Source organism: Hippocampus bargibanti, linkage group LG18 (assembly GCF_051943395.1).
Source record: "Hippocampus bargibanti isolate YZ-2025 linkage group LG18, ASM5194339v1, whole genome shotgun sequence".
Classification (NCBI taxonomy): Eukaryota; Metazoa; Chordata; class Actinopteri; order Syngnathiformes; family Syngnathidae; genus Hippocampus; species Hippocampus bargibanti.
In genome coordinates this window covers 7,125,009-7,152,254 of record NC_142751.1, presented here as the reverse complement: position 1 = coordinate 7,152,254, position 27,246 = coordinate 7,125,009, and the positions used below count along the sequence as shown (strand labels likewise).

The 27,246-nt window shown below is 41.1% G+C and overlaps 2 protein-coding genes across 2 annotated transcripts in view; one reads left to right on the top strand and one right to left on the bottom strand.

The window, feature by feature from the left end:
• The first annotated feature begins 351 nt into the window (after positions 1-351).
• On the top strand, positions 352-13,860 carry fech (ferrochelatase). Its single transcript, XM_089020795.1, has 11 exons — positions 352-569; positions 1,510-1,600; positions 2,647-2,766; positions 3,030-3,178; positions 5,048-5,182; positions 6,046-6,152; positions 6,332-6,430; positions 6,604-6,711; positions 8,568-8,732; positions 10,368-10,427; positions 12,049-13,860. The coding sequence occupies exons 1-11, from the start codon at positions 533-535 to the stop codon at positions 12,184-12,186; spliced, it is 1,209 nt and encodes a 402-aa protein (XP_088876921.1). The 5' UTR covers positions 352-532; the 3' UTR covers positions 12,187-13,860.
• An 11,164-nt stretch (positions 13,861-25,024) lies between these two features.
• onecut2 (one cut homeobox 2) overlaps positions 25,025-27,246 on the bottom strand; it is a 21,010-nt gene continuing 18,788 nt past the window's right edge. The window contains exon 2 of the mRNA XM_089019922.1: positions 25,025-25,374. Coding sequence (XP_088876048.1) covers positions 25,085-25,374 — 290 coding nt within the window. The 3' untranslated portion in view covers positions 25,025-25,084. The remainder of the gene's footprint in view (positions 25,375-27,246) is intronic.

The following is a 27,246-nucleotide window of genomic DNA, read 5'->3' as shown; positions in this document are numbered from 1 at the left end:
CAAGTCCAATACAAATATAAGGCGGTGAATGGTGTGGAGTAGCATGACGTACCAACGACCGAAGAGATTTGCATCTGTTGTCAAGCCTGAATAATTGAACAAGCGGAAACGACAATATCGAACGAGTCGATTTTATCCACTAACAATTACTATAATGTAATTAGTTTTTTTACGTAGACACTTCAGTAAGTCTTTGTTTCTTTTTACAAGAATTTACATTTTGGTGTAATTTTGCTTACGATTTATTTATTTATTTAGTGTTTTAGGTAATTCGTGGGGTTTCACGAACGAAAGTATCCTTGTTTTGAAGCTGTCTTAAAATAGTAACCGGAAGTAATAGCCTTGGTGTCGAACTTGACAACATGATGCACCCAGCTGGAGGCGATTGCTGAAGGAATCTCGTTGACATATTGAACAACGAAATACGCGTGACTGGGTAACGCTCTCGGTCACAGCCGGTGAGACCAAAAGTGCAAGACTTATTTATCAACTTATTTTTTTTGTGAAGAGACAAATATTGGAAACTATCACCATGACAGTCCTCGGCAACGCCGGTCGCTTCATCCAATGTGAGTAGTACTATAGACGTAAATTAGCTCGGACGACGCTATGCTTAGACACGCGGGTTACGATTTTTTCACACAATTTCAAAGAAGTAATCTATTGTTTCATGTTCGATGTGGTATGTGTACAGTTATAAGAGAATGTGCTGTCTAGCTCTGCATGGAGTAAATTATATCAATACATCATTGACCATGGCATCCGTTTCATAAATGAATAAGTTAAATGGTTAAAAGTGCTCAGTTTCCGCTCCGGGCCTTCCACAATATAACGTTACTCGTAATTGGATTTCGTTTTCCTTTATAACCAAATGTTTAAACAACCCATAATTATTCTAAATTATCTACCTGTTTCTGCTGTGTTATCTATTTGTTGTGTTCTTCTGTCGCTGTTTCAAGACTAAAAGTGTAGCCTATCATGTTTTGGAATTTATTTTCTAAATAACATTTTATTTCCGTTACTGGGTGACCTTAAATTCAAATTGTTTTACAACAGCGCAACGTGAGTACGTTTAATTCAGTGTTACATTTGCGTAATCAAATGTTTGCTTTCATTCAAATTTCTTCATCTGATTGATCTTTGCCATTTTGAAAAATAATATATATTTTTTTCAGTGGAGCATGTCATTAGAGTTGCACAATTTCAACATTTTAAACTTGCGTAATCTCGATCGGCATCCTAGCGGCGTCTCGGGATATTGCAACTTGAATATGAATCTGGGCATTTTTTTGTTACTTGCCACCTTTCCCAGACACGTATTAATTAGTCTAATTGAAGACTAAATTGTCTTTATTATAGGTGTGAATGTGAATGACTAATTGTGTATGTGTACCCCGCGATAGATCAGCGACCAAAGTGTAAAGTGATGTAAATCAACACTTGCGTCTGGGTTTTTCACTTACCTCACTAACCAATGAGTCAGACTAATTTTATTTTGATCTGCTTCAGTTGCCAGGAGCAGTTTCAGTCTTAGCCTGAGGACTCGTGCCACTGTTGCAGCTTTGGCCCATAATGCCACCCCAGAAACACAGGACAATGGGTGAAACACACACACACACACACACACACACACACACACACACACACACACACACACACACACACACACACACACACACACACACACACACACACACACACACACACACACACACACACACACACACACACACACACACACACACACACACACACACACACTTGTGCTAAGCCACGGGTCATTTTGAAATAATTAATAATAATATTAAAAAAACTAATTAATTATTGTTTGATTTTTTTTTTAATAAACCCACTCTCTTTACTTTGTTCTATTTGAGCCTGCCCTCAGTAACAGAAAGTGTATTGAGTCAAATACTTTTTTCTTTTCTCCTCTTTTTTCTTTCATTTCATTTTATTATGAAAAATGGTTAAAGTGTTGCATTATTGAAGACATATTATTCACCTAGTTTTTGTTATTTTAAAATGGAACTACTCTAGCATATTAACGGATGCAGAAGTGAGCCGTATGCTTTTATCTTTTCATTGATTGTATGGACCTGTGAAATCATAATAAACTGTAAATTGAAAAAAAAAAACATGTTTGAATTGAGTTTTCAGCGTTTTTGCTCACATTTTACTTGACTTCATGACAATGACTTGAAAAGTTTTTGCTGATTATTTTGGACACACTTATTTAATTGTGGTGTTAAAAATAACTGCTGCGTGACTCACATTTTGTTAGATACTAACATCGTGGCTCAGTAAGGAAACTGTTATTGTATTCCCCTTGACAGATCAACAAAGGTCGGCGTACGATTACTTCATTTGTAGCCTGTGTACATGTGTGTTTTAATTAACCGTGAAAGAAAGGAAAAAGACACATCTGTGAATTGAGTGCAGCTCCAGCAGGTTTATAACATTGTGTGGTAATTTAAGCATTTGTTAAGGTACTGTAGACGGATTCATGTTTTTAAATTGTGCTGGCACACTTCACGTTTTGAGTGTATATATTTATGATCATGGAGTTAAACTCATCTCTTTGCGGCGCAGTCGAGCTAAGAGTATTGAAATTTCTGTTAATGATATCTTTTAAACCTGTTTTTTCAGGAAACCCAAGACGGGCATCTTGATGCTGAACATGGGTGGACCTGAGAAATTAGAAGATGTCCATGACTTCTTGCACAGGCTGTTCATGGACACAGACTTGATGGAACTCCCAGTGCAGAAGTACGAATGACAAAATCCTAACATATTTTACATAACACTGTGTAACTGTTATCATATTTTATTCTACCGCTGATCACTTTACCTCTGCTTGATACTTTTCACATTCTATCACAGTTGTTCCTCAGAGTTACAACTTACATTTAGGAATGCTCTTCCATACTTATTTTTCATGATCTTTTTTTACGGTGATATTAGTGCAGTGTGTGCCTGGCAAATTTATTTGCTGTTGATCATGTACACGATGACATTCTCCTACCCCGCAGTAAACTTGGCCCATTCATTGCCAAACGCCGAACGCCAAAGATCCAGGAGCAGTATAGTAAGATTGGCGGAGGATCGCCCATCAAACATTGGACCGCCATGCAGGGAGAAGGCATGGTGAAGCTGTTGGATGAAATGAGCCCTGAAACAGGTGAGAGCAAACATCCACGTGATACATTGTTAAGCATGTGTGCTCATCCAGCCTGTCAGAGACTGTCAATGCTCATAAAATATTTCCACTGCATCTGGCACCTCAGGTTCTTCAACATTTTTGTGATTATGAAGTTGGAAGAGCGTAGGGGAATTATATTTCCCACCATTGGGATATGCAGTAATCCTTTGCTACTTTGCGGTTCGATTATCCTTGATGCATCGCAGATTTTTTTTCAAACCTAAAAAAAGGCAGCAAAAGTCACTACAGTACGGTACTGTAGAACATCACCAGTCAGAGAGCACCATACAGAATTCATTAGATTTACTCTTTTTTTATTTTTTTTTCATGCATTTTAAGGCTGTAAATGCACAAAACAGAACATTAGTTCAGTAACCAAAACCACGTTTCATTTGGTCACACCTGACAATGAGTCAACAATTAATGTAAACAAAGTTTTCATCACTTTGCATACTTTACATTAATCGTCTTGACTTTGTTTACATTTGTGTGATGCCGCACTGTCAACTCATTTTTTTCTTTTTTCATTTGTTTTCGTGCTACTCGGGCGAAGCTGTTACATCAAGAAAGTGTACCTGTAAATATTTTACTGTATGTTGATCGTGGACTGTTTACTTTATTGCTTTAGAGTTTTGTACTGTACTACAAACATTTACCGTGCTTCTTAATGCATGTCCTGTATTGTGTTCCACTAAATTTGGCCTTATAAATATATTTTTTAACTCATACACATGGAAATTTACCAATACGTCTAGGGTTCGCTACATCACAGTTTTTCATCTATCGCGAGTGGTCCCGGTGCGCATTGACTGTGATAAATGACGGATTACTGTATATCTGGCGGTCAGTCATGGGATGCTGTCATTGGTCGACATCAGCGCTGGGAAACATTTTTTTATTTTTATGTAATTTTTTACTAAAAAAAAAAAATCAACGATGCACTGAACTATCGATAAGTGAACAGAGAAGTAGCGGGGGATCACTGTATATGTAAAATGCAGCAATAGTCGAATGACTTCCTGAATCAGCATTGGTTCAGGAAGTGGTTTGTTACCGCGATTTATAAGTACAGGTATGTATAATTGGAAAAAAATAGTGGGGTATCCACAAATGGACTGGTAAATGTCCAAGTTTGATAGAAATGTACAGTATTTAGCCAGCTGGCTATCTAGAGCGAGCTATCTAGCTGGCTATCGAGCTAGCTATCTAGCTGGCTATCTATCTGGCTCTCTAGCCATCTAGATTGCTATTAGATAGCTAGCTAGTTTTCTATGTATTTGAGTTACTTCCAAGTTGAGTGAACACTGGCGCGTGTGGCTGCCGCTGCTCACCCACTGAAAAACGTTTCCTGTGACTGTAAAGTGACCTTGAGCGTTTTGAAAGGCGCTCATAAATTAAATGTATTTTTATTTTTATTTGTAAATTGTCTTTGTATTTTTATTTTTATTTATACCAAAAGTGGCATGTAAACCTTTATAAAGAAAGTTAATTGACCCCAAAACATTTGACCGTGATTCACACGAGCTCACCGTTTCTTTTATGTCAGTTGATCATTCTCATCCCGTATTGATTGAACGACTGTGAAATTAAATTCTGTCCACTCCAATAATCAATTTGAGACTTGTTTGCATCCGCATCACTCCTCGGGTGCAAAACAAAGATAGCAGCACATTGGAGGAGTGGCTGCTCACACGCCTGCTTCACACCTCACTGATAACAAGACAAACTTAGCAGCAGTTAGAAATCAAGTGACGTGCAAAGCTGATATTGTTGACAACTACTCCCCTGCAGTCTTCTGTCCTTCAGCCCCCTCTTAAAACAATGTTCTTTCTTTTTCCATCCCATCAGCACCTCATAAGTTCTACATCGGTTTCCGCTATGTCCACCCACTCACGGAGGAGGCCATTGTGGAGATGGAGAAAGACGGAGTGGACCGAGCTGTGGCCTTCACACAATATCCTCAATATAGCTGCTCAACCACAGGTCACAAACGTGATACATCTTATTTGGAATAATGATAATGCAGGTTTATCTCCTGAATACCTAACAGAAGCTTAAATGTCCACCCATGCATGGCTTCCCTTGTGAGCTATATTGTATAACTTTTTGCCTTTTTTTTCAGTATTTATTTTTAAAAGTCCTGTGTCAATTTTAAAGTTGTCAGCCATCTCCACGTTACTCCTTTATGTGGGACACTTTACTATATTATTTTTTTAAATGATTTTTACTATCAACAGATACCAGCGACAAACTGCTTCTCGAGTAAATTAGCTCATTCACTGCCCTTCACAAATTTATTTGGGAATTGAAAATATGACAGAGTGCCATGCCTGAATATATTTGGGTTTTGTTTATTCACGCCTGGGTGCAGATGAAGCGCTGGCCATGGCCTCTGGCAATTTTTTTCTTTTCCACAAGGGAGCAGAATTGCCCTTTTTCCATCTTAGCGCTTTCTTACAGCTTCAGCTGTTGTTAAAGCGCTATATAAACCAATATGTATGTATTGTATTTTGGACAGCCACCATCATTTCAAGCTCATAACTCCAGAACTATATAATTTAGGAATTAACTTTTTTTTCTGATGAAAGAAGAGAGTCGAAGGCTTCTAACGCTGCATTGAATGTTTATGTAGTTCTAAAACTCAATATTCTGTGGCTCCTGGTATTCTAGTGGCAATGACAAAACCCCTGGCCCTGAAGTGGACGCATTTTTGCACATCTGGCAGTGAATGAGTTAATCAATAGCTTGGAATCACAGAGTTGCAACCCCATCTAGTCACAACAGATGAATTTTTGGAAATCCAAATTTCGTCATCGTGTGATTCATTCTTGTTGTTGTGTTCACAGGTAGCAGCTTAAACGCCATTTACCGTTACTATAGAAGTAAAGGTGACAGACCAAAAATGTGTTGGAGTGTCATTGACCGTTGGCCTACACACCCTCTGCTAGTAGAGGTGAGACACACACACACACAAATGGAGCAGAATGAAGAAGGCATTGTCATAGTAACCAATGCATCAAAACTGGCTCCAAGCCTCATTATGCAGTGCAATGTCAATACAGTATGTCATTTTGATGGAGCACTGTGACATTTTATTTCATGAACCTAACACTTTTTTATGTGTCCGTGCAGTGTTTTGCAGAACATATTAGTAACGAGCTGCTGAAGTTTCCAGAAGCAAAAAGAGACGATGTTGTGATTCTATTCTCAGCCCATTCACTTCCTATGGCTGTGAGTGTAACATGAGATTTGCCCGTCCTTCTGTACTTGATCACGAGTGCTATTTTTATATCAAATCTGCTTTGACTTGATGAAACAAGCACATGAAATCAACAATTCATGTTTACTCTCCAACTGCAGTACTCATCAAGAAGGACCATTCTCCTGTTGTGTAATGTGTGCAGGTTGTCAACAGAGGTGACCCATACCCCCAGGAAGTTGGCGCTACAGTCCAGAGAGTTATGGAGAGACTCGGACACTGTAACCCTTACAGACTAGTGTGGCAATCCAGGGTAAACTCTCGTACACTTCAGACATAAAACCGCTGGTCAGGCGATTTGTGACGCTGTTCAATTTATAGTTTAGCAGAGATCCGAGGGACATGCAATTGGGTACAGTGGCATGCCAGCGCCCACTAGTGGTAATCACTGTGGGGCGCCAGAGGAGTTCTGACTAAACAAATAAATTAATAATAATAATAATAATACATTTTATTTTCAAGCGCCTTTCAAAGCTCTCAAGGACACTTAACAGGCACAGACAACCATAGAAAAACAGAATTATAATAAAATACAATTATAAATAGAAATTATTCTGTGTAGCTTTATCTCTTGTTTGTATTTATAAATTACACCTTCAACCCTACTTTACAACAAAGAACAGCAATTGAGGACAAAACAGAGATTGTTTCCTCCCTCCCCCTGCCTGCTGGCGTGTGCAGGCGTGCATATGCATGTCTGTGTGCAGGCGTGCATATGCATGTCTGTGTGCAGGCGTGCATATGCATGTCTGTGTGCAGGCGTGCATATGCATGTCTGTGTGCAGGCGTGCATATGCATGTCTGTGTGCAGGCGTGCATATGCATGTCTGTGTGCAGGCGTGCATATGCATGTGTGTGTGCAGGCGTGCATATGCATGTGTGTGTGCAGGCGTGCATATGCATGTGTGTGTGCAGGCGTGCATATGCATGTGTGTGTGCAGGCGTGCATGTGCAGGCGTGCATGTGCATGTGTGTGTGCAGGCGTGCATGTGCATGTGTGTGTGCAGGCGTGCATGTGCATGTGTGTGTGCAGGCGTGCATGTGCATGTGTGTGTGCAGGCGTGCATGTGCAGGCGTGCATGTGCATGTGTGTGTGCAGGCGTGCATGTGCAGGCGTGCATGTGCAGGCGTGCGTGTGCAGGCGTGCATGTGCGTATGTGTGCAGGCGTGCATGTGCGTATGTGTGCAGGCGTGTATGTGCAGGCGTGCATGTGCGTGTATGTGTGCAGGCGTGCATGTGTGTGTATGTGTGCAGGCGTGCATGTGCATATATATATATGTGTGTATATATATATATATATATATATATATATATATATATATATATACACACTTTATTGTCACACACCACTAGTGGTACTTAGGAAATTACCACTGTTACTTGATGTTAAACATTTTGAGAACACATCAATTCATCAACCATGGAAGTTGCTTCTATTTGCCAACAACGTCTTCATATTTCATTCTACTAATCATGCTATACCTATAAAATCTTTACCAAAATTTGAATATGTCGTTATTGTCCATCTGCAATATGTGTGAACCATACAGATGATTGAAGTGTCAGATTTCTATGCCCCACAGTTTCAAAACATGACACAAAACCTCAACAATAATACAATGAAATAGCTGATGAGAATTCTGCATTCGGTTTTCCTCCTCTATTACAGCCTATGACTCCATTTTGAAGACTGTATTTTCCGGTGTATAAGGCGCACCAGACTATAAAGCGCACTTTCAATGAATGACAAAAGTGTAATATATAAACATTTTCCAAATATAAGGCACACCACCTTATAAGGCCCTACAGTAGTACATGACTTCTTCTCCAGGGGGAAAACAGTAGTTGCGAGACATATTGTGGCTCAGTACTACTTCACATATAAGGTGCAGTGTCATCTTTTGAAGAAAGTGAAGGCTTTTGGGTGTGCCTTACACACCGGAAAATATGTTTTTTTTAATTTATTTTAATTTATGTACTTTTTTGAGTCGTCTTTTGGAAATAACATTTTTTTTAATTCAATTTGTGACTTGAATTTCCTCACCTCAAGATGGAGCCACTTCCCTATCTCATAGAGAATTCATCCTGTCCTGTGCTTCATCCCTCAGGTGGGGCCCATGGCGTGGCTCGGCCCCCAGACGGACGAGGTCATTAAAGGACTTTGCGAAAGGGGGAAAAAGAACATCCTGCTCGTGCCCATCGCATTCACTTGCGACCACATAGAGACTTTACACGAGTTGGACATTGAGTATGGACAGGTGCTTGGTGAGGAGGTGAGAACTTGCCCGTCCTTCTGTACTATTCAACAAGTTTCAATCCGGTCTGGCGAGTCATCCTATCAGCAGAAGCACATCGACAATTGAACAAAGAAGGAAGCGCGACAACATAGCTAAACTATACCCCAGTACTATTTTTTTCTCTAAATCCGCTTGGCTCCGGACTTCAAGTGTTGTCTACCATAAAGAGAATTGTGTCTCGCTGCCACAACCACCCTTGGGCTCCCAAATGAGTTCTTTCTTATTTTTGGTGGACCTCTCTGCTATCTACAGGAGTCAAGTGACATCAGTGGAGCTCTGGTCTCCAGATAAATTGTTAGGTTGTGTCTATTTTCCAGCAGCCGAGTGGCATGTCTGTCGGAAGGCACCAGCAAGGTGACCACAGATCAATGTGACTGGTGCCACAAAGACATGAACACAGACATCCACACATTTTGCACATTGGATACACATTGGATATACATTGGCTGCACACCCGCGTTCCTTCAATCATCAAGCTTAAAACGAAGATGAAATAATTGGTTAGAACTGTCCCCTTCCAAACGTTTCTAAAGTAACAACAATGACGGCAGGTTGAATACATTTTTAATTTTTGTGCACTCAATGACAATGAACCGTCTGAGCCCCTTCAAGTGGCCCAAAATATGAAACCTGTTGTTCGAAGTCATTGGAAGTTCAGAACAATGTGCATGTGTGTTTATTGTATAAGAGAACGAGACTGCACAAATGAAAACATTTATTTATTGGTAACTTTGATGCTTTTCATTCTTATGGTTCGGATTGGATTCACCTTTGTTAGTCTCTCATTGGAGAAATTTACATTTCACATCAGCAATGTTATGATGGGAAGAGGAAAGGAAAGAAAGAAGTAGAAAAATAAAATACAGGATCTGCTGAAAAGGCAGCCATTCTCGCGGCGCAAAAATTAGAAATCATATGACACAACAAAAGACACAGACAGCAATTCAATCTTAAGCACTTTCTGCACCATCTTTGTTGTATGAAGCAGTTCTAGGATCAAAGCATCATTTTCACCTGTGTATCAGGGATGTCATCGTGAAATGCGCACGTCTGCTACAAACTAGATGTTTAAAGCAAACCGTTACTTCCGGGTTGAGTGAACGCTGGCGCGTATGGCCGCCGCTGCTCACCCGCAGAAGAAATATCCTGTGACTGTAAAGTGTCCTTGAGAGTTTTAAAATGCGCTTATAAATGAAATGTATTATTATTATAAACACGAAGCAGTAGCATCCGTTGACTGAAAGAGATTGTCACATCTCCTGTCCCACGTAAATCCGCTTAAATTCCAAGCTGCGACAGTTCCACATAGAATACGCATCAGCGCTCTCCCATAACTGTCCAGCGATGACAGTCAAATGGCAGTGACATCTTCCCAAATCAAAAACAGTGCTGGCATATTTGCGCTGCCGAAAAGACGCAAGCGCCCAACAGAGTCTCCTCCTTGATGAATGTCGGGGTTACAATCGCTATCCGTTCCAGACGATGCACTACGACACAAAGTGACAAAAACAAAACAAAAACAACACGAAAAGTAAGACTTATGAGAGCACTTGCTGACAGCCGCCGACTCTGGTTGTAACTTGAATGTCGTTTCCCCCCTCTTCCTGCCAGTGTGGTGTGGAGAACCTCAGAAGAGCCGAATCGCTGAATGGTAGTCCTCTCTTCATGAAGGTACACAGACATCCCCGCGCACATCCCACAATGGTCCCACAATTAGACTGCTAGTCAAAGGGATTTGACATATTGATAGATTTGTCAAAATGCTAAAAAGAAACCTTTTCAGGTTTGCGGCATTGACGTGCACGTCAGTATTTATTTCTTTTCGCGGGACTTAAAATGCCTGTGAATGAGTCGAGGTGCCTTTGGTATACCGTCACAGACGACGATGCGCACTTACGCCCAGCAGATGAAAATATTAGCTTCGAGGCATTCTGCTCCCGGAGATGCGTGTCGTCTGAGGCAGACAAGATAATTGTACCACTTCTTCTTTCTATTATCTCAGATGGCTAACGGCTAGGTCACATTCATATATGTCTGACAGCAACTATGTACATAATACTTAGAGAGGGGAGATGCAGGACAGACGCATAGGAGATCACCCCAGACTGCTTTGTGGAAGAAGAGAGACAGAGAGGGACAGGGGGGCAAGAGACAGAGACCTTTGTGTATGTATTCATTTTTGATAGCTCTTGTTTAACTCATTCAATGCCATTGCCAAATTTATTCGGGCATTGAAAAGCATGACATGGAGCGCCATTTCTGAATTTATTCGGGTTTTGTTTTTTCTTGCAGGGGGGGGGGGGGTGCCGATAAATCGTTGGTCAGACCTCTGGCAATGCCACGAGGGGGCGGCATTTGCGTTTTGTATAGCCGCCTCCATTTCAAACTCGGATAACTCCAGACCCATATAACTTAGGAATGAAGTATTTTTTTCCCCAATGAAAGAAGAGAGTCTAAGGTTTCTTATACTGCATTGAATATTTATGTAGTTCTAAAACGCAATCTTCTGTGGGTGGCAAATCCAATCCAATTCTGTGGGTCCTGCAATTTATATGAAAATAACAAAAACCCTGGCCCTGGAGTGGATAGGCAGTGAATTAGTTAAATAATTTAGGCAGGTGAATTGCAAATAGAATAATAGTCATCCATTCATCTATCCATTTTTCTCCCGCTTATCCGGGATGGCTCACGGGAGGAAGTGGCTTCAGCAGGGAAGCTCTGACTTCCCTCTCCTACAGCCGATTCTTCCTGGATGGGTGGGCGCGGGGGTCCCAAGGCATTGACAGGCCCACCTCTCAGGCATCATCTGGGGCCTACTCTCAATGCGAATATCTTAGCAGGGAATGGATTATATGTTTACATGCACGCACCAATTCTGCATTCAAGTTTAGATGGGAAGGCAACTCAAAAAGATGATCTCTTCTCTGATGGCCCACTAATCTCAAAATTGATCAGGGGATGTCTACCAAAAAGGATGTCACACTTGCTCAGGGCTCTGGTAACGACCATTCACACAGCTCAGCTTGTAAAAATCACCTGGCCAAATTCCGATTTGAAATTGCATGTTGCAGAAAAATTCACCGCAATGGAAACAAGGCTTTAGTGTTTTCACAATTTTTACTCACAGTCACTTACTATCTTCTTTATTTTGTGGTCTAGCAAAGCATAGCTTGACATATAGCATAGCATAGATGTGCATGTTCTAGCAAATCGAATTTTGAATGTCCATCTGTCCAAGAAAAACAAACAAACAGAAAAATACAATGCTTTCCATGTCTTTGGTCTTGTCCAGGCTCTGGCGGAACTGGTCCAGTCCCATCTGAAGTCCAATCAGCCCTGTTCCCGCCAGCTGACCCTACGCTGCCCGCTGTGCACAAATCCCATCTGCGGAGAGACCAAGGCTTTTTTTGCTAGCCAGAAAGTGTCGTAGATCCGGTGCACATCCCCGTAAAAACACAATGGGAGCATCCAATGACATCATGCACTGTCCAATGTGTGGGGAAAACATTGAGTGACATCAATGTTCGACAGGAAAAAAAATGTTTGAAAGGAAAATGTTGAATGAAGCTTTGTCAGCATCAGCACTTTTTCATCTTGTCTTTTGTTTCCACTCAAAACCAACACTATCCCACTCTTTTTGCCCATTTGGAATCGGGGGGGGGGGGGGGGGGGGTAAAACCTTCGAATGAAGAAAGTCCATCGTGTGTAAGAATATCTATCCCCTTTCAGGCTCAACTGATCAAGTTCTGCATGTACACGGCTGAAAAATCGAATGCCATGAAAAAAGTTGATTTATTTCAGGAAGATTATTCACAAAGTCAAACCTGTGTAATGCATCCAAGAAAGCCGAAGTAAATCATGTTTTTCATGATATTGGCATTTACAGTGTATGGAACGGGCACCTATCAGTATAAGTGATGTTCTGCAGAAATGGCTTAATCCCATCCAAATGACAGAAACCATTGTACTGGTTTTCAAGTCACTATTTTGTTTGCATTCCATCATCCCTGCACCTCACTACGACCGCTTACCTTTTTGTTAGTTTTTTCTGCTGACTGACCGTAGTCAAAAGCTCAAGGGTGGCACCAAGTTAGCATGATCTGTTGGTTTTTCCATGACTTCCATAATTGGTAGCATGTTGTTTCAAGGTCACCTGCTTAAGGCTGAACAGCTACCCCAACATCTCTGCTTCCTTGTGAATTATGATGTTTAATAGGGACAATTTTGATGAAAAAATACTTTTGTTGCAAGACTGCAATCAAGAATGTGTAAATGTCTACCCCGACTAATATAACTTTGCCCCCTACCTCCCCATGTTGCTATGATAATGTGCCTTTTCCATGTGTACATGAAGTTTTATTTTGTTATATTATTTTGAGTTTTACAAATGAGTGCTTACTCGATGTGTATGTTTCACAGGTTAATGCCAAAACGTGACATATTGTCAACGGGGAGATGAGAAGATGGTACCTTCCATGTATGTTTGATACTCTTGTCAATATGGGCAAGTCTTGTAACCACTGGCCTTGAACCATCTCTACCCGAAATTCATCCAGAGTTGCACTTGAGTGCAAATATTCTCGCGTCACAGACACTTGTGCTTCTGAAAGTTGTGTTACTAAAAAGATACTTCAACCCTCATGTGTGCATGTATAACTGAGGTGGCGTAAAATATCACCATTACCTTTTCCAGGCTAATGTAAGCCGTGTTTGTGCGTGACTAATTCCAGGAACAGTCAGGCTTGGCTAGGTAGTCAAATAACCTATGGGAGAACACATCCATCTTAATCCTGACGCACAATTGTACCCAGAAAAAGCCATTTCAACACTCAAGGGTGATATCTGCTGCCGCGTGTATTTTGTTTTTTTCTGCCTTGTTCACCTGAAAAAGGGCACTGGGTAGAATTGCTTTATAATTAAGATGGCAGGATACCAGCCCAATCTCCACTGGCTATGTTTATTTATTTGCTTTGATTTGTTGCATTGTAGTCATTTACCTGCATTGTTGAAAGCAAAAGTGCAGTCAGTTTTCAGCATGTCTTCCTGTATAGTCAAATAAATGGCAAAATGTGATACATGAAAACTGATTTCTAATAACTTTTCATTGGCCTCGCTTTTTTATTTTTTTTTTAACAAAACCCATTCCAAACCCTAAAAATATGTGGCGACCATCAATTTAAACGTAGCCACCTTGTGTTTCAATCTGGGGAAAAAAAAAACTATGAAACATATTATGCTGTACATGGCACATTTTGACACTAGTTGCGATTTTTGCTACATGCAAGTATGCTACCGCTAGCATGTTATCATTTAACAATTCCCATTAGAGGTACCTGTAGCACTTGTAAACCCAAATTAGCCTGATGAGGGCTTTCTCTTCTCAGGTTGCTCTCATACGCCTTGTTCACATGTACACGTCTTTTATCAGTCATCAATTAACTCATTCACTGCCGGAAGTTCAAAAATGTGTCCACTCCAGTGCCACGGTTTTTGTCATTGTCAGTTGAATTCCAGGACCCACAGAATATTGAGTTTTAGGATTACATAAACAATCAATACAGCATTGGAAACCTTAGAGCGGTTCTTTCGTCAGAAAAACAGAGTTAATTCCTAAATTATATGGGTCTGGAGTTATATGAGCTTGAAATGAGGGCGGCTGTCCAAGATACAATGCAATACTGTACATACATATTGCTTTATCACTTTGACAAAAGCTGAAGCAGGAACAAAGTGCTAACATGGAAAAAAGGGACATTCTGCCTTCTTGTGGAAAAGAAGAAACATTGCCAGCACTTTATCGGCAGCCAAGCATGAAAAAAACAAAACCAGAAACAAATTTGGGAATGGCGCTCTACATCCTATTTTAAGGATGCGGCCCTGTCCTGAGAACAATGTTTTGAAACGTCCATCTTCCTCTGTATGTCAGTTCCCAATCCTGCCTTCCTTCTCCCTTGCTCAGCTTGTTCATCTTCTCTTTCCACCCCTTCCTCCTCTTTTCTCCCTTTTTGTCGGACCAATCTTTGAGCCATCTCCCAGGTCCCTCCCCGCTGCCTTCCACACCTTTCCATTCATTTCTATCAGCTTGCCTCCCCTCCCCGTCAAACTCCCTGCGGTGTTGCAATCACCTTTGCTGCTGTTGATTAAGCCGAGAGAGATTGGCTGTGCACGACCCAATAACCCCTGAGGTTGCAAGGTTTGGCACCCTCTCCCCCCTTTTCTTGCACACCCCTCACAGCGTCCGACCCAGCTATCATCTCACTGTCACATCAGTCTTTGCTCTGGATTTTCTTGGCCACTTTTCTTTTACTAACCTCTGGTGACCGCACATGATCATCCCCAATGAATACCTTCGCTTTTCTTACATATATAAAGACTGAGAAAACAATGTCTTTTTTCAATGATTTTTCCGCCTCCTGCCGCAGCCCTTTTAGTCACCTTTTCGTCCATCTCCTGATCCTCTTCTATTTTTCCCTCCTGGTTTTCTCTCCTGTCGAATCTCCACTGGCTTTCTTCCTCTCTTTCTTATCCCATTCTTTAAAAAAAGGATTTTTTTTTTGCCCACAGCCCCATAAAGAAAGCTGACTATGTTTGCGACATGTATGTATGTATGTATGTATGTATGTATGTATGTATGTATGTATGTATGTATGTATGTATGTGTGTGCGTGTGTGTGTGTGTGTGTGTGTGTGTGTGTGTGTGTGTGTATGCGTGTGTGTATGTGTATGCGTGTTTGTGTGTGTGTGTGTGTGTGTGTGTGTGTATGTATGTATGTATGTATGTATGTATGTATGTATGTGTGTATGTATGTCTGTGTGTGTGTGTGTGTGTGTGTGTGTGTGTGTGTATGCGTGTGTGTATGCGTGTGTGTGTATGTATGTATGTATGTATGTATGTATGTATGTATGTGTGTGTGTGTGTGTGTGTGTGTGTGTGTGTGTGTGTGTGTGTGTGTGTGTGTGTGTGTGTGTGTGTATGCGTGTGTGTATGCGTGTGTGTATGCGTGTGTGTGTATGTATGTATGTATGTATGTATGTATGTATGTATGTATGTATGTCTGTGTGTGTGTGTGTGTGTGTGTGTGTGTGTGTGTGTGTGTGTGTGTGTGTGTGTGTGTGTGTATGCGTGTGTGTATGCGTGTGTGTGTGTGTATGTATGTATGTATGTATGTATGTGCAGTGGGTAGGTCCACGACCCCGCCAGTCTCCGGAGCCTCTAAGGCGGTCTGGTGGCGAGATCCGCCACCTTTCCGGCAGCTCCTGCGACCATACTGACCCCAAAATTGTATCAGCTCAGCTGTTCCTTTGGTCCAGTCAGCGTGGTGGAGAGGGGGAGCAAGCTGCATAGGCGACAACCTGCTCTCCATAATACACCGCCCAGGCACACTGTCCACCGGGACAGTCATCCATGGTCAGCCATGACCGATGGAGGCCGACGATACATACATCCATACATACATCATTTTCTCTTATTTCGCTTTCTTGGGTCTTCACCACCCAAATCGCTTTTCTCTTTGCATCGTTTATTCTGTCGGCTAGCCATGTGGCTCAGCTGTGTGTGTGTGTGTGGTGCGTATCGTGAGGTGACGGCAGGCTGCTTGTAATTAAAAAAACTGCAAGGCCAACCCCGTGATCTCCTATTGAGAGAACGACCATTGATTTCTGCAGAGAAAGGGAGAGATGTATGAAGTTGAGGACGGGGGGGGGGGTAAGAAAAACATTTTGAAGAACAGAGATGACGGACGAACATAAATCAAGGAAGTGCAGGTGTGCTCGTTTGTCGCATGTGGTGTAATTATTGTTGCCACTCGTCATTAACATAACTGATGCGATATTAGCATTATTATTTTATACAAACCAAATCTGGAAAAAAACAGTTGCTAAAGATGGTCACTGAATAAAGTGCAGCCAAAAACAATTTGGCAAGTGGAGAGTGTCCTTTGTAAAGGCCACATGTTCGTATCTTAAACCAAAAGCGAGAAATGCAATCTAAATGCATTTCTTGATTCTGCACTATGTACAGTCTTGTTTATAGAACGGTTTTTTCACATCTACATTTGCACAGTATACAGTTGACATTTTTATTTTGTTATGCTTAGAATATCTTGTTTTCTATCCTTTCACTCACACCCCAACCCCATCCCTCTTCAATTGCTGCTGTGGACTGCAAATTTCCCCATTGCGGGACGAATAAAGGTATTCTGATTCTGATTCTGAAGGGGCACATCCAGTACCTCCATTTGCACTCACTGATGATAACAATAGATTCCATAAAATGAGATGATCTGGGTCCACAAATACACGTATAAGGATAAGAAAGCTTTCATCATCTCACAATGGAGAAATTCTCAAATTACAGCAGTAACATTGTGAAAAGAAGAACGTAGAAGTACACCTGTATAGGAGTTGTTGCAAAGGCGGCCATCTTGAAGTCAAAATAACATACTGTCACCAATAACAAAATAATACAACACAACACATATGACAGAAGCAATCTTAAACACCTTTCTACATCTTCTTGGTTGTCTGAAGGATTTAAAGAATCATTTCTGATTCCACGTCTATAACTTCGGGGTGGGGTTGGTATTCAGCACAATCTGATGATATCTCAGGCTCCCCCACGGGGCTTAATCAACTTCTCTCTGATGGAATCAACAAGAGAAGAACATCTCCACAATGGTGCCGCCTTATGGCACATCTGTATGAGAGGCTGTTTGCAGATTTCTTATCAGTGTACTTTCAGTCGTGACAATCACATTTATTTCCACCAGTAAACATTTCCCGCTCCGGCTGTTTTGTCACCTCAAGTTGGATGAATTAAGACGTCTGTGTTCTACAAACATTTAAACCAAGGCCTCTCTTCGCTTTCCCACGCTTTGTCCTCTCTATCAGGCATCTGACCCACAGGTAATAGAAAGACAATGTCACCAGATTTAACAGCATCCCAGTGGCCCGTTGTTTCCTTGGAAACGGCAGGAGGGGGAGAAGCACGGCACAGAGTGATTAAAAGGAGAGCGGAGGAAGAGGAGGGTGAGTGTGAAGGTGAAAAGTGATGAGGAGGAATGATGAGGGGAGGTTGATGCTTGGGTGATTACATCGGTTGCAAGAAAGCAGTGGTGGGACAATAAAGCAAAAGAAAAAAATTGACGGATGATGAAGTGGATTTAAAAAAATGGAGGAGCGGGGAAGACTGCTGTACTTTTGAGGTTGTCAGAATCCACCTATCGTATTTTACGGTGTACAGTATAAGGCGCACCCAAAAGCCTTAATTTTCTTCAAAAGATGACCCTGTACCCTATTGGCAGGTGCCTTTTACATATGTGAAGTTATGTTGAGCCAAACCAGTTTCAGCAGCCACGACTCAATTTTCCTTAGTCAAAGAAGTCATGCGTAATCACAGCCTCGACTGTAGCGCCGTATAATGTGGTGTGCTTCATATTTGGAAAACGTTTTTCATTCATTGAAGGTGCACCTTATAGTCCGGTGTGCCTTATAAGTGGAAAGCTTTTGAAGATACACCATTCATCAGGGTTGCGCCTTATACTCCGATGCGCCTTAAAGATCGGAAAATACAGTAAATTTCAGGGAAAGAAGATTCTCATAATATAACAATCAATGGCATTGTGTCAAAGTTGCAGTGATAATATCGTATACGTTGAATGGGAATATTGAGATTTTGTACACACTTAAAGGACAACCGACGTCACTTTTTTGTTTCTTAACTGACATCAGAAAAACGTTTTATAGCATCTAAAATACCCAAAACATGCAGTATGATATTTTTAGTCAAAATGCAAAACACCAATAAAAATGACTTAAAGTGTCCAAAATGTGCAAAAAAATTGAGCTGCAAATTGGGCATTTTCAGAAAGTCCCGCCCCCAGTTCGTGACGTCACGCCAAGACGTCTTGCATTGCTTGTAAATCAAAACAATGGCTTCAGATTCGGAGAATATGCTTTCTTGTTACACATCCAGTTATGAATATGATTCAAATAGTTCTGAAGAGGAAGGCATGCATGTTTGCAATTGATTAAAGACGTCCTTCCGTGTCATTTTGAGGCATCTGGACTGCAATGTAGCATCCCAGAAAAGAGGCAGAAAATGGCGACCAAGCTCCCTGTGAGGAATTAATCAGCCCATTTCCACAGGCTGATAAATTCCTTATATGGAGTTTGGTCGCACTCTTCTGGCTCTTTTTGGTGCAACATGACGTTTTCAGACCAAACAAGCACAGCAAAATGCCGTGACGTGATGGAAGGACTGCTACAATGTGTCCTTTTTTTCGGTCATTGGCGTTCCTTCAGTGACGTCACGTACGGACTCATCACCAACTCAAAAACAAGAATTCCGGAATATGTAGTGCGAGTCTTAAAACGTAAAATATAGCTATATGCGGTGGAATCTTTGTAAAATACGCTCAATAGAAGTCATTTGAAGCCATTTTACAAATTATGGACACAACTTGTTCGGAGACGTCGGTTGTCCTTTAACCATTTTTAAAGTCTGAACCAGCGCACGATGAATAACAATCCGTTTTCTGCCAAACGTTGTGATATGATTGACCAGTCGGAGTCAGTATTACACCACAAGGCATCAAGACTACTCAAATATGAAACGAAGAAGAAAGAGGAGTCGTAAAAGAAAGCAAAGATGGCTTGAGTCACTTACCGTTCCCACTTGTTTTGCAAAGTGTATTTCGTGCCACCAAAAGACCATTTGCTGAATATCTTAGAGCAATGGAGTCCAAAGTTGACACAAGTTACATTGCCTAGTAACTCACATGTTCTATCAACATGGCGACCAACCATATTATGTTTAATAGTTTTTTTTTACATTTATTAATATGAGCTGTAGTAAATTTTTGCAACCGAATTTAAAAGCATACAAAATAAACAAACACAAACTGTACTTCAATGTGTGTATTTTGCGACAGTAACACAAATCTCTGGAAAAAAAGGAGTCCATTTTGCTATTGGCATGGCTGCTTTGTAAAATACGGAGTAACCGCATCCCCACCCCTCCCCCCAAAAAACTCATTTTGTTGTGGAAAATAGGTGGCGTTGTTGAGAAAACCATCAATTTAATACAACAACAAATATAAGAAGAAGTCCTAAACAAGCGTATGATCTGCATGGATGTAAACAGTTTATTTGCCTCTCACGAGGATCCTGGTTATCTTTGGTCATTCCGTTTTACATCAATGTGTGGCCCGCGCTTGACTATCTTTTTCTTTTTTAATCTTTTCATCTGTAATATCAGCCTGAAACTCACTGCTGATTCAACAATGGTCATCAGAATGCAAACAAACGAAAAGAACAAGTTAAACATAAAATTAGCGGGAATAAAGAGATGCAGTGCTCATCATTTGCTTTGTTCTGAGCTGTGTTTTTTTTCTTTTTTTTCTTATGTTAAAAAATAAAACACCATCCCCACGACATCCCCAAAAAAAAAGAGCAAAAAAATTGAGAGCATGAGTGGACATTCAGATGTAAGTCTAGTTTAACATTCCTACATTGTTTTGTCATTAAGTCTAAGCATTCATAAAAGCACATTGTCTTTTTTTTTCATTTTTCTTTTCAAAGTAAAACTAATAAATTAAGAGGACTGGTAATTAGCACTGCATCTTTGATGCAACTGGCATTCTTAAATACACAACTATTCATTGAAAACAGTTAAAAACTAATTAAATATCCTTAAATTATCATCAAGTACAAACCTAGTGTGTTCTAAACACCTTACAAATAAATACAGCATTAAACAGAACGGAAAGGGAACATACAATGTAAACTTTGGCAAAGCTAATCTTCATCAAAAAGGGAAAAGGGTCGGTGGGAGATTTGGCAACACAATTTGTTCGCTTAAATTAGAATAAATTAGAGTTAAATAAAAAAAAAAAATCCTAAGTAGGAATGTAATACTAGACAAAATTATTGGCAATCATTGTTAAGTACTTCGAGCAAACAAGCAATGCAATACTCTTTGGAACATATTTGGTTTCATACCCCCTGCCCCCCCCCCCCCTCCTTTTTTTTCCTTTTCGGTTTCGCCTGTATTACATCCAGACAGAATTGCAAGTGAGAATGGAAAATGGCCGCCACCCCCAGGCTCCATAAACAATACCCCTCCAATGGGTATTGTCAAATAAGGATTGGAGGGCTCAGTGGGTGGGGGCATTTCTTTGGACTAGAAGCTTCACACACAGAAAGAGAGAAAAATCAAGGATAAAGCTATTTGACCGATATTTGAGCAATTTCTCTCAGTGTACGTTTATGATGTGAAAAATGGTTTTATTTGTTGTTATTGTTGTAGTTGTTACAGCAGAGTTCCCCTCCTCTTAAAGAACACGCTCAACGTACATGACACTTCCGAGCTACATTGTCCCTCTCCAAAAGCGTCGGGCCGGGCTTTTGTGCAATCTTGTTATGCTAATCAACAATGAAATCTGACATGCAACGTTTTGGGCGATCTCCTGGTGTAATTGAGTCAAACTAGAAATGGCGGACAGTAGGAGTCAGTTGTGCTGGCATAGTAAAGAGCCTTTGTTATGAACTGTACATCTCACACTGCGTTATGCTGTTACCTTCTTGCTTTTGGAAGCTCAAGAAATCACTCAGCAGAAACATGAATGTTTCGTGTTGGGCTGGGTGGAAGCAAAATACGAAAGATGGAAGCATTGCAGTTCGTTAACAAGTGGTATATTTTTTTGTAACCATTACTAAATGAACATCCTCCTCCTGTTCATATGTATCAAGAATAAAATGGCAGCAATTAATTAATATTCCCTGCACTGAAGCCCGGGAAGCTTGGAGGTAGACTCGCCTTGCGGAGAAGTTAATGGCAATGGCTAATGGCGAGATGAATTTCTCACTCTGTGTTGATTCAAATCGGTGTTCGAATTGACAGAGTGCCAGAGGTGCGGCCATTTACAAATGGATGCCTGTTTAATCAGTGGGTGGCAAAGAAAGACCTTTGGTTTGGTTGCTATTTTTTTTGGTTTGATAGCTCATGTGAGAGATAATTAATGAGGTGATTATGGATCGCAAAGGCTAGCAAGCTAGCAGCGATTAGCAAATTTGCTTGGACATATTTTGTAAGAAACTACGTTTTGTATTACAGTACATGGAAGGAAAACCCAAAGCACACGTGTGCTAACTGGTGCACGCGTGCCGCTAAGCCATGGTTGGGCTGTTACAAGAGGAGGAGAACTGCTTCTGGCGACAACAGTGTATCTTTGGTTTGTTAGCTGAGGTTTCTGTTGTTCGTTTAACCATTTTTACGTTGAAAAACTGCATAGGCACACGTTAAAGACACTCTTCAACCGTGAGAGACACATGAATGTTCAGACATTTTCAGGCTGGAGGGAAGAACACTGACTACGGCGTCCTCCGCTTACCCCCCACCCCTTCCTCGTTTCCCATGTGTTTTTTCCCTTTTTCTGTCCCCAACTTGGCCAAGGCTTGATTTGCCTTTTGCCAGAACAAAACTATTCCCCCACTCTTGTGGTGTCATTCATGCACCCTCCTTCCTCACAGCGTCGTCCTCTCTATCCTTGACATCACTGAATCCACTCTTTTTGATTTTTTTTCCTCCCCCAAACATTTTTGGTTTGTTTTTGGTAATAATACACATCCATCTCCAGTTCATTTGTTGAAACAGTGAGGTGCAGAAAAAAGGGTTTTCTTTGGTTTCGATTTGTCAATAAATAGAAAAAGTCTCAGTGTCCTTTTTTTTCAATCCTAAGCCTTTGGCTTGTTTCGACCCAGGCTTGGATCCGGCCTGGGGTTTCTACGGGAGCAGGGGCTGCTGACTGGCTCCTTTGCTTTGGTTTGGTTGCTATATTTTTTGGTTTGATAGCTCACGTGAGAGATGATTGATGAGGTGATTATGGATCGCAAAGGCTGCAAGAACACAGGTGGAGGTGATGGCGGTTGAGGTGTTGTTGCGGGGGCTTTGATATTCCCGTCACAGTGATCGAATAGGGCGTGCTGTATTTTGGTAACAATATGTGCCGCGAACAAAAGTTGACATTGGACGATGGAGTTTAAGATTAACCTAATTTGTTTGAAGCGCCTTGACACGTCACTCTTGCTTAAGATCCTCTGAGAGAGACGGACTTTCCAGACATCGTCTTTGGATTGTCCTCTTTAACTATTACAAAGGCCCTGATTCGCCTGGGAAGTCCGTCCCCAGTGGGATCAAACGGTCATTGCTGTTGCTCTTTACGATGGTTCAATGGCAGTCCAAAATGGCATATTACAAGATTTGAACCAAAAAGGAAGACTGAGTATGGCAATCTTTGCTATCCCTCAACTTGTCTGATCGTTAAAGGCCATCAAACTTGGGTGGGTAGGGGAAAATTGTACAGCATTAACTACTTCAGTAACATGACTGATGGTTTTAAACAGGAAATGATTCTGTATTGTGAAAAAATACATCTATCTATCTATCTATCTATCTATCTATCTATCTATCTATCTATCTATCTATCTATCTATCTATCTATCTATCTATCTATCTATCTATCTATCTATCTATCTATCTATCTATCTATCTAAACTTGAAAGTAATAAAATCTCCTTTGTTTATTTTTTTACTTTTATTTTAATAATAATAATTATTATTATAATAATAATAATACATTTCATTTATAAGGACACTTTACAGTCACAGGATATTTTTTCTGCGGGTGAGCAGCGGCAGCCACATACGCCAGCGTTCACTCAACCCGGAAGTAACATAAAGTAAAAAATAATAATAATAACAATAATGTAATTTATTATATATATATATATATATATATTTATTATATCTATCTATTGGATATTGGATCAATCCATCCATAGATCCATAGGTGGATCTAAGGATCGATCTATGGATCAATCGATGCATCGATCCATATGTGGATCTATGGATCGATGAATGGATCAATCAATCCCTGGAAAGATTGGTAAATTGATAGATATAATAAATAAAATACAACATAAAAAAAAACATAAAAAAGGAGATTTTATTACTTTCAAGTTTCTAGTATTGTGAATAATTCCTCCAAGTTGAAGATTCTCCCAATGCTGCAAGACAAAAGCACTGGTCGGATGGAGAGACTGAAAATGAGGATGTTAGTTTACCTTGGCCACGTTGCTGTCATGTCGCACATGTGGGCAACGTATTGGGGAAAGAAGAAAAAGTTTTGTGGGATAGCGTGTGAGCGTACAACAGAAGATGACGGTGCGTGACGGCGAGAACGCAGAGTGGATTTCAGTCATTGTTTAGAAAAAAATGGCATCCTGAGTTTTCCAAGATGCTGGATAAAAACCACTCGGCTTGACAGAGAGCCCTGGTTCTATTGCAAAACAAATGTGCTTCAACATTGTGCTCGCATGCCCTCGTTCAGATTCACCCGACCCCACTGGCTTACTTGAGGGGGTCGCGGTGGGTGGCAAAGTTGTAGTTGTTCATATTGGCTCAGACTGTGATGAAGGTTGATGTGCGTGCGTAGCGTCCTGACCAAGTGTGTCTTTGTGCTTCCGTTTTCAAGCTAATTCCTAGCGTGCAGAATCGACAACTTCTATGCCTCCTTTGGCCTTTGGTTAAGCTTGATTACAACGCTTGTTATGTTAAGAACGATAGCATGTGTTCCAACGCCGTTCCAAATGAGAATTGAACGTGAGGGTGATTAGAATGTGAATTTCTGTGACTCTACTCTGTGGCAAAAAAACAAAACTCAAATAAATAAATAATAAATAAGAATAATCGACTTTGACGTTTTCATTGGTGGGAAATTGTTCCGCAGTCTTTGGTTTTGGTCAGAAGTAGCCTCAGTTTTGGACATTGGACGGAATATCCATTTATTCTTTGCACATTCTGGAGTCATAAAGCTTTCGTTGGATAGTCTGTTGGTTGGTTTCTAGCTTATATTGCATAATAGAAAACATATTGTCCTCTCGTCTTTGGTATTTAGGCTAGTGTGTCAGTTGTCCCAAATGAGACACCAGCGGTAAAACGATTTTTTTTTCTTTCTTTCTTTTTCTCTCCAAGTATAGTTCTGTTCTCTGGCAGAGCTTAACCTTGAGGTTCTACAAATGGATTTGTGATGAGTTTGCAAAAGGCGGTTTGGGTACAAGTCGTCACAGTGAGCAGCCCCTCTCTCAATTTGTCACCTTTGACTAAGAGACAAACAAAATAAAGTCACGTAAAAGGTTTGGTATACCCGGTTTGGATCAGGCTAAACCTGGACCCGTACCCTTAAACTCCCACACCCCACCCCGACCTCCCACTTCCCACCCCTGACCTTTAGTCAACCCATCCCTGTTACAAACCCCGCCACCTATCATTACGCTTTGGTACAAGTGCTGGACGCTGAAGATTGGGCGCCGGGACTGACTCTGTCGTCTGTCCATTTGTCCAGGCTCCGGCGGCGGGCGTTCATGAAGAAATTGCTGACGGTGGTGAGTTCGAGGCCGAGCTGCTGCGAGATGGTGAGCTGCATCTCTTTGGAAGGTCGCTTGTTTTCTTTGAAGATGGCCAGCAGCGTTCGCCTCTGCAGGTCGGTGAAGACCAACCGGGATTTCTTTGGTGTGTTGTTGCGTTCCTTCGCCGTGTCCTGCTCCTTCCGCTTGCACGCTACAGCCGATAAATGGGAAACGAGAAAAGACGGAACCAATGTTAGCGTTGCCCGCTCTTTTTGTGTTATCTCATGCTGTAACGGTGGAGTGTGGAATAGTGATGTCTGCTGGGAAATGATTTTGAACAACAGCCACCCCTGCCATTTGCGCGCAATGGCTTCCAACTACACGAAACTCCCAAAGAATTTGGGATTTTGACCTTTCGGGTGAAATGTCAGGGCAAAACTAGAATGCACTCAAACCATGCTAAAATTGGAACGGTGACTGAATCAGTAACAAAAAGCTTGGTGAGTCCAACAAGAATCCATCCCATTTCAAATTGCTTCATCGTTGTTTTCTCCTAAAAAATACATTGTTCAGCCACCGCTGGTATTTTGTCACGTTTCAGCTTTTTGAAACCCTAAAGTTGCTGAAACTTTGCTTGTGTGTGTATTTCAATGAGAGTAAAAAATTGTAGACTCAGCCAAATGGTAACAAACAGCCATCAATGGTGGACCATCAGGGCCTGCAAGGTGAAACGCCATATGTAAAAGGAGAGACATCGCAATCACTCACACACACACACAAACACAACCACTGCATCAATGAACAAGGCGCAAGCTTGAGTGATTCAACAGCCCATGCCCCCCCCCCCCCCACCGTCTAATCGGGGTTACAGTGAGGTTCAAATGCACAATTATACTATTCAAAAGGGGTTTACCGCTCTGAGAAGAAGGGTTGAGAATCATGCAGTTGGTGAGTGTAAATGGGTGAAGGGGGTGGGTGTGTGTGTTCTTTATAGGTGAGATGGGATCAATAGGATCAATAAGGTAGAGTTGCTCCGTCTTTCATCTACTCTCTGGCGTGTTGCTAAACGTGTACATAAGTGCACACAATATGGACAATCATTTTTGCTTAGTTGACCTCCATCGTCTCGGATATTGTTACCCATGCGGTATTGTCATAACGTCATTGTAAGAGTCGTCTGATGAGTTATGGCGTAATCAATTTTGGTCTGTCACAATGATTCACCATCACATTGTGATCATAGCAGACAATTATTATAAAACAATCAGTATTAATGTAGGGGGATACTTGTTGTGACATTGACTCTTTGAAGTTAAACATTTCTGAACATCCCCATGTACCGTATTTCCCCGGTATTTCCCCGTGTATAAAGCGCACCCAAAAGCCTTGATTTTATTCAAAAGATGACCCTTCGCCTTATAAGCAGGTGCGCCTTATATGTGAAGTAATTTTGAGCCACACTAGGTCTCGCAACTACTGTCAGCAGCACTGTAAAAGAAGTAGTGCGTAATCCCAGTCTCTACTGAAGCACCTTGCAATGTGGTTTGCCTTTTATTTGGAAAACTTTTGTCTATTTAGATATTATTTTTTTGATAACTTTTTTCATTCATTGAAGGTGCGCCTTATACTCCAGTGCGCCTTATATATGGAAAACATTTAAAAATACCTTGGCTTACAAATGCTTTATTTTACGAACTTTTCGCCTTAGGAACAATAAATTCGCGAGAATATAATCTTGGCATACAAACTAGTTTTCGGCAAACACACAGAGTGCCACAATGGCTGGCAGACTAGTTTTCGGTGGAAGAACACCAAACCACACGGCCGAACAGCGCCACCGTGGCTGCTTGACTACCATTCCACACCCAGTGCACTCATGCAGATGTGGTTTGTTATGGAGTGAACACTTTTGCTTTTTGGGGACCAAAAAAGACCCCACCACAGGCTAGTGTTATGCTGAAGAGGACACAAAAGAAAATTACAGTCAAGCAGAAAGAGGAGACGATCGAAAAACACGAACGAATGTGTGTTTGTGTGACTTAGCGTCCCAGTACCAGTTGTCTAAGCAACAGTCTCAGGCAAT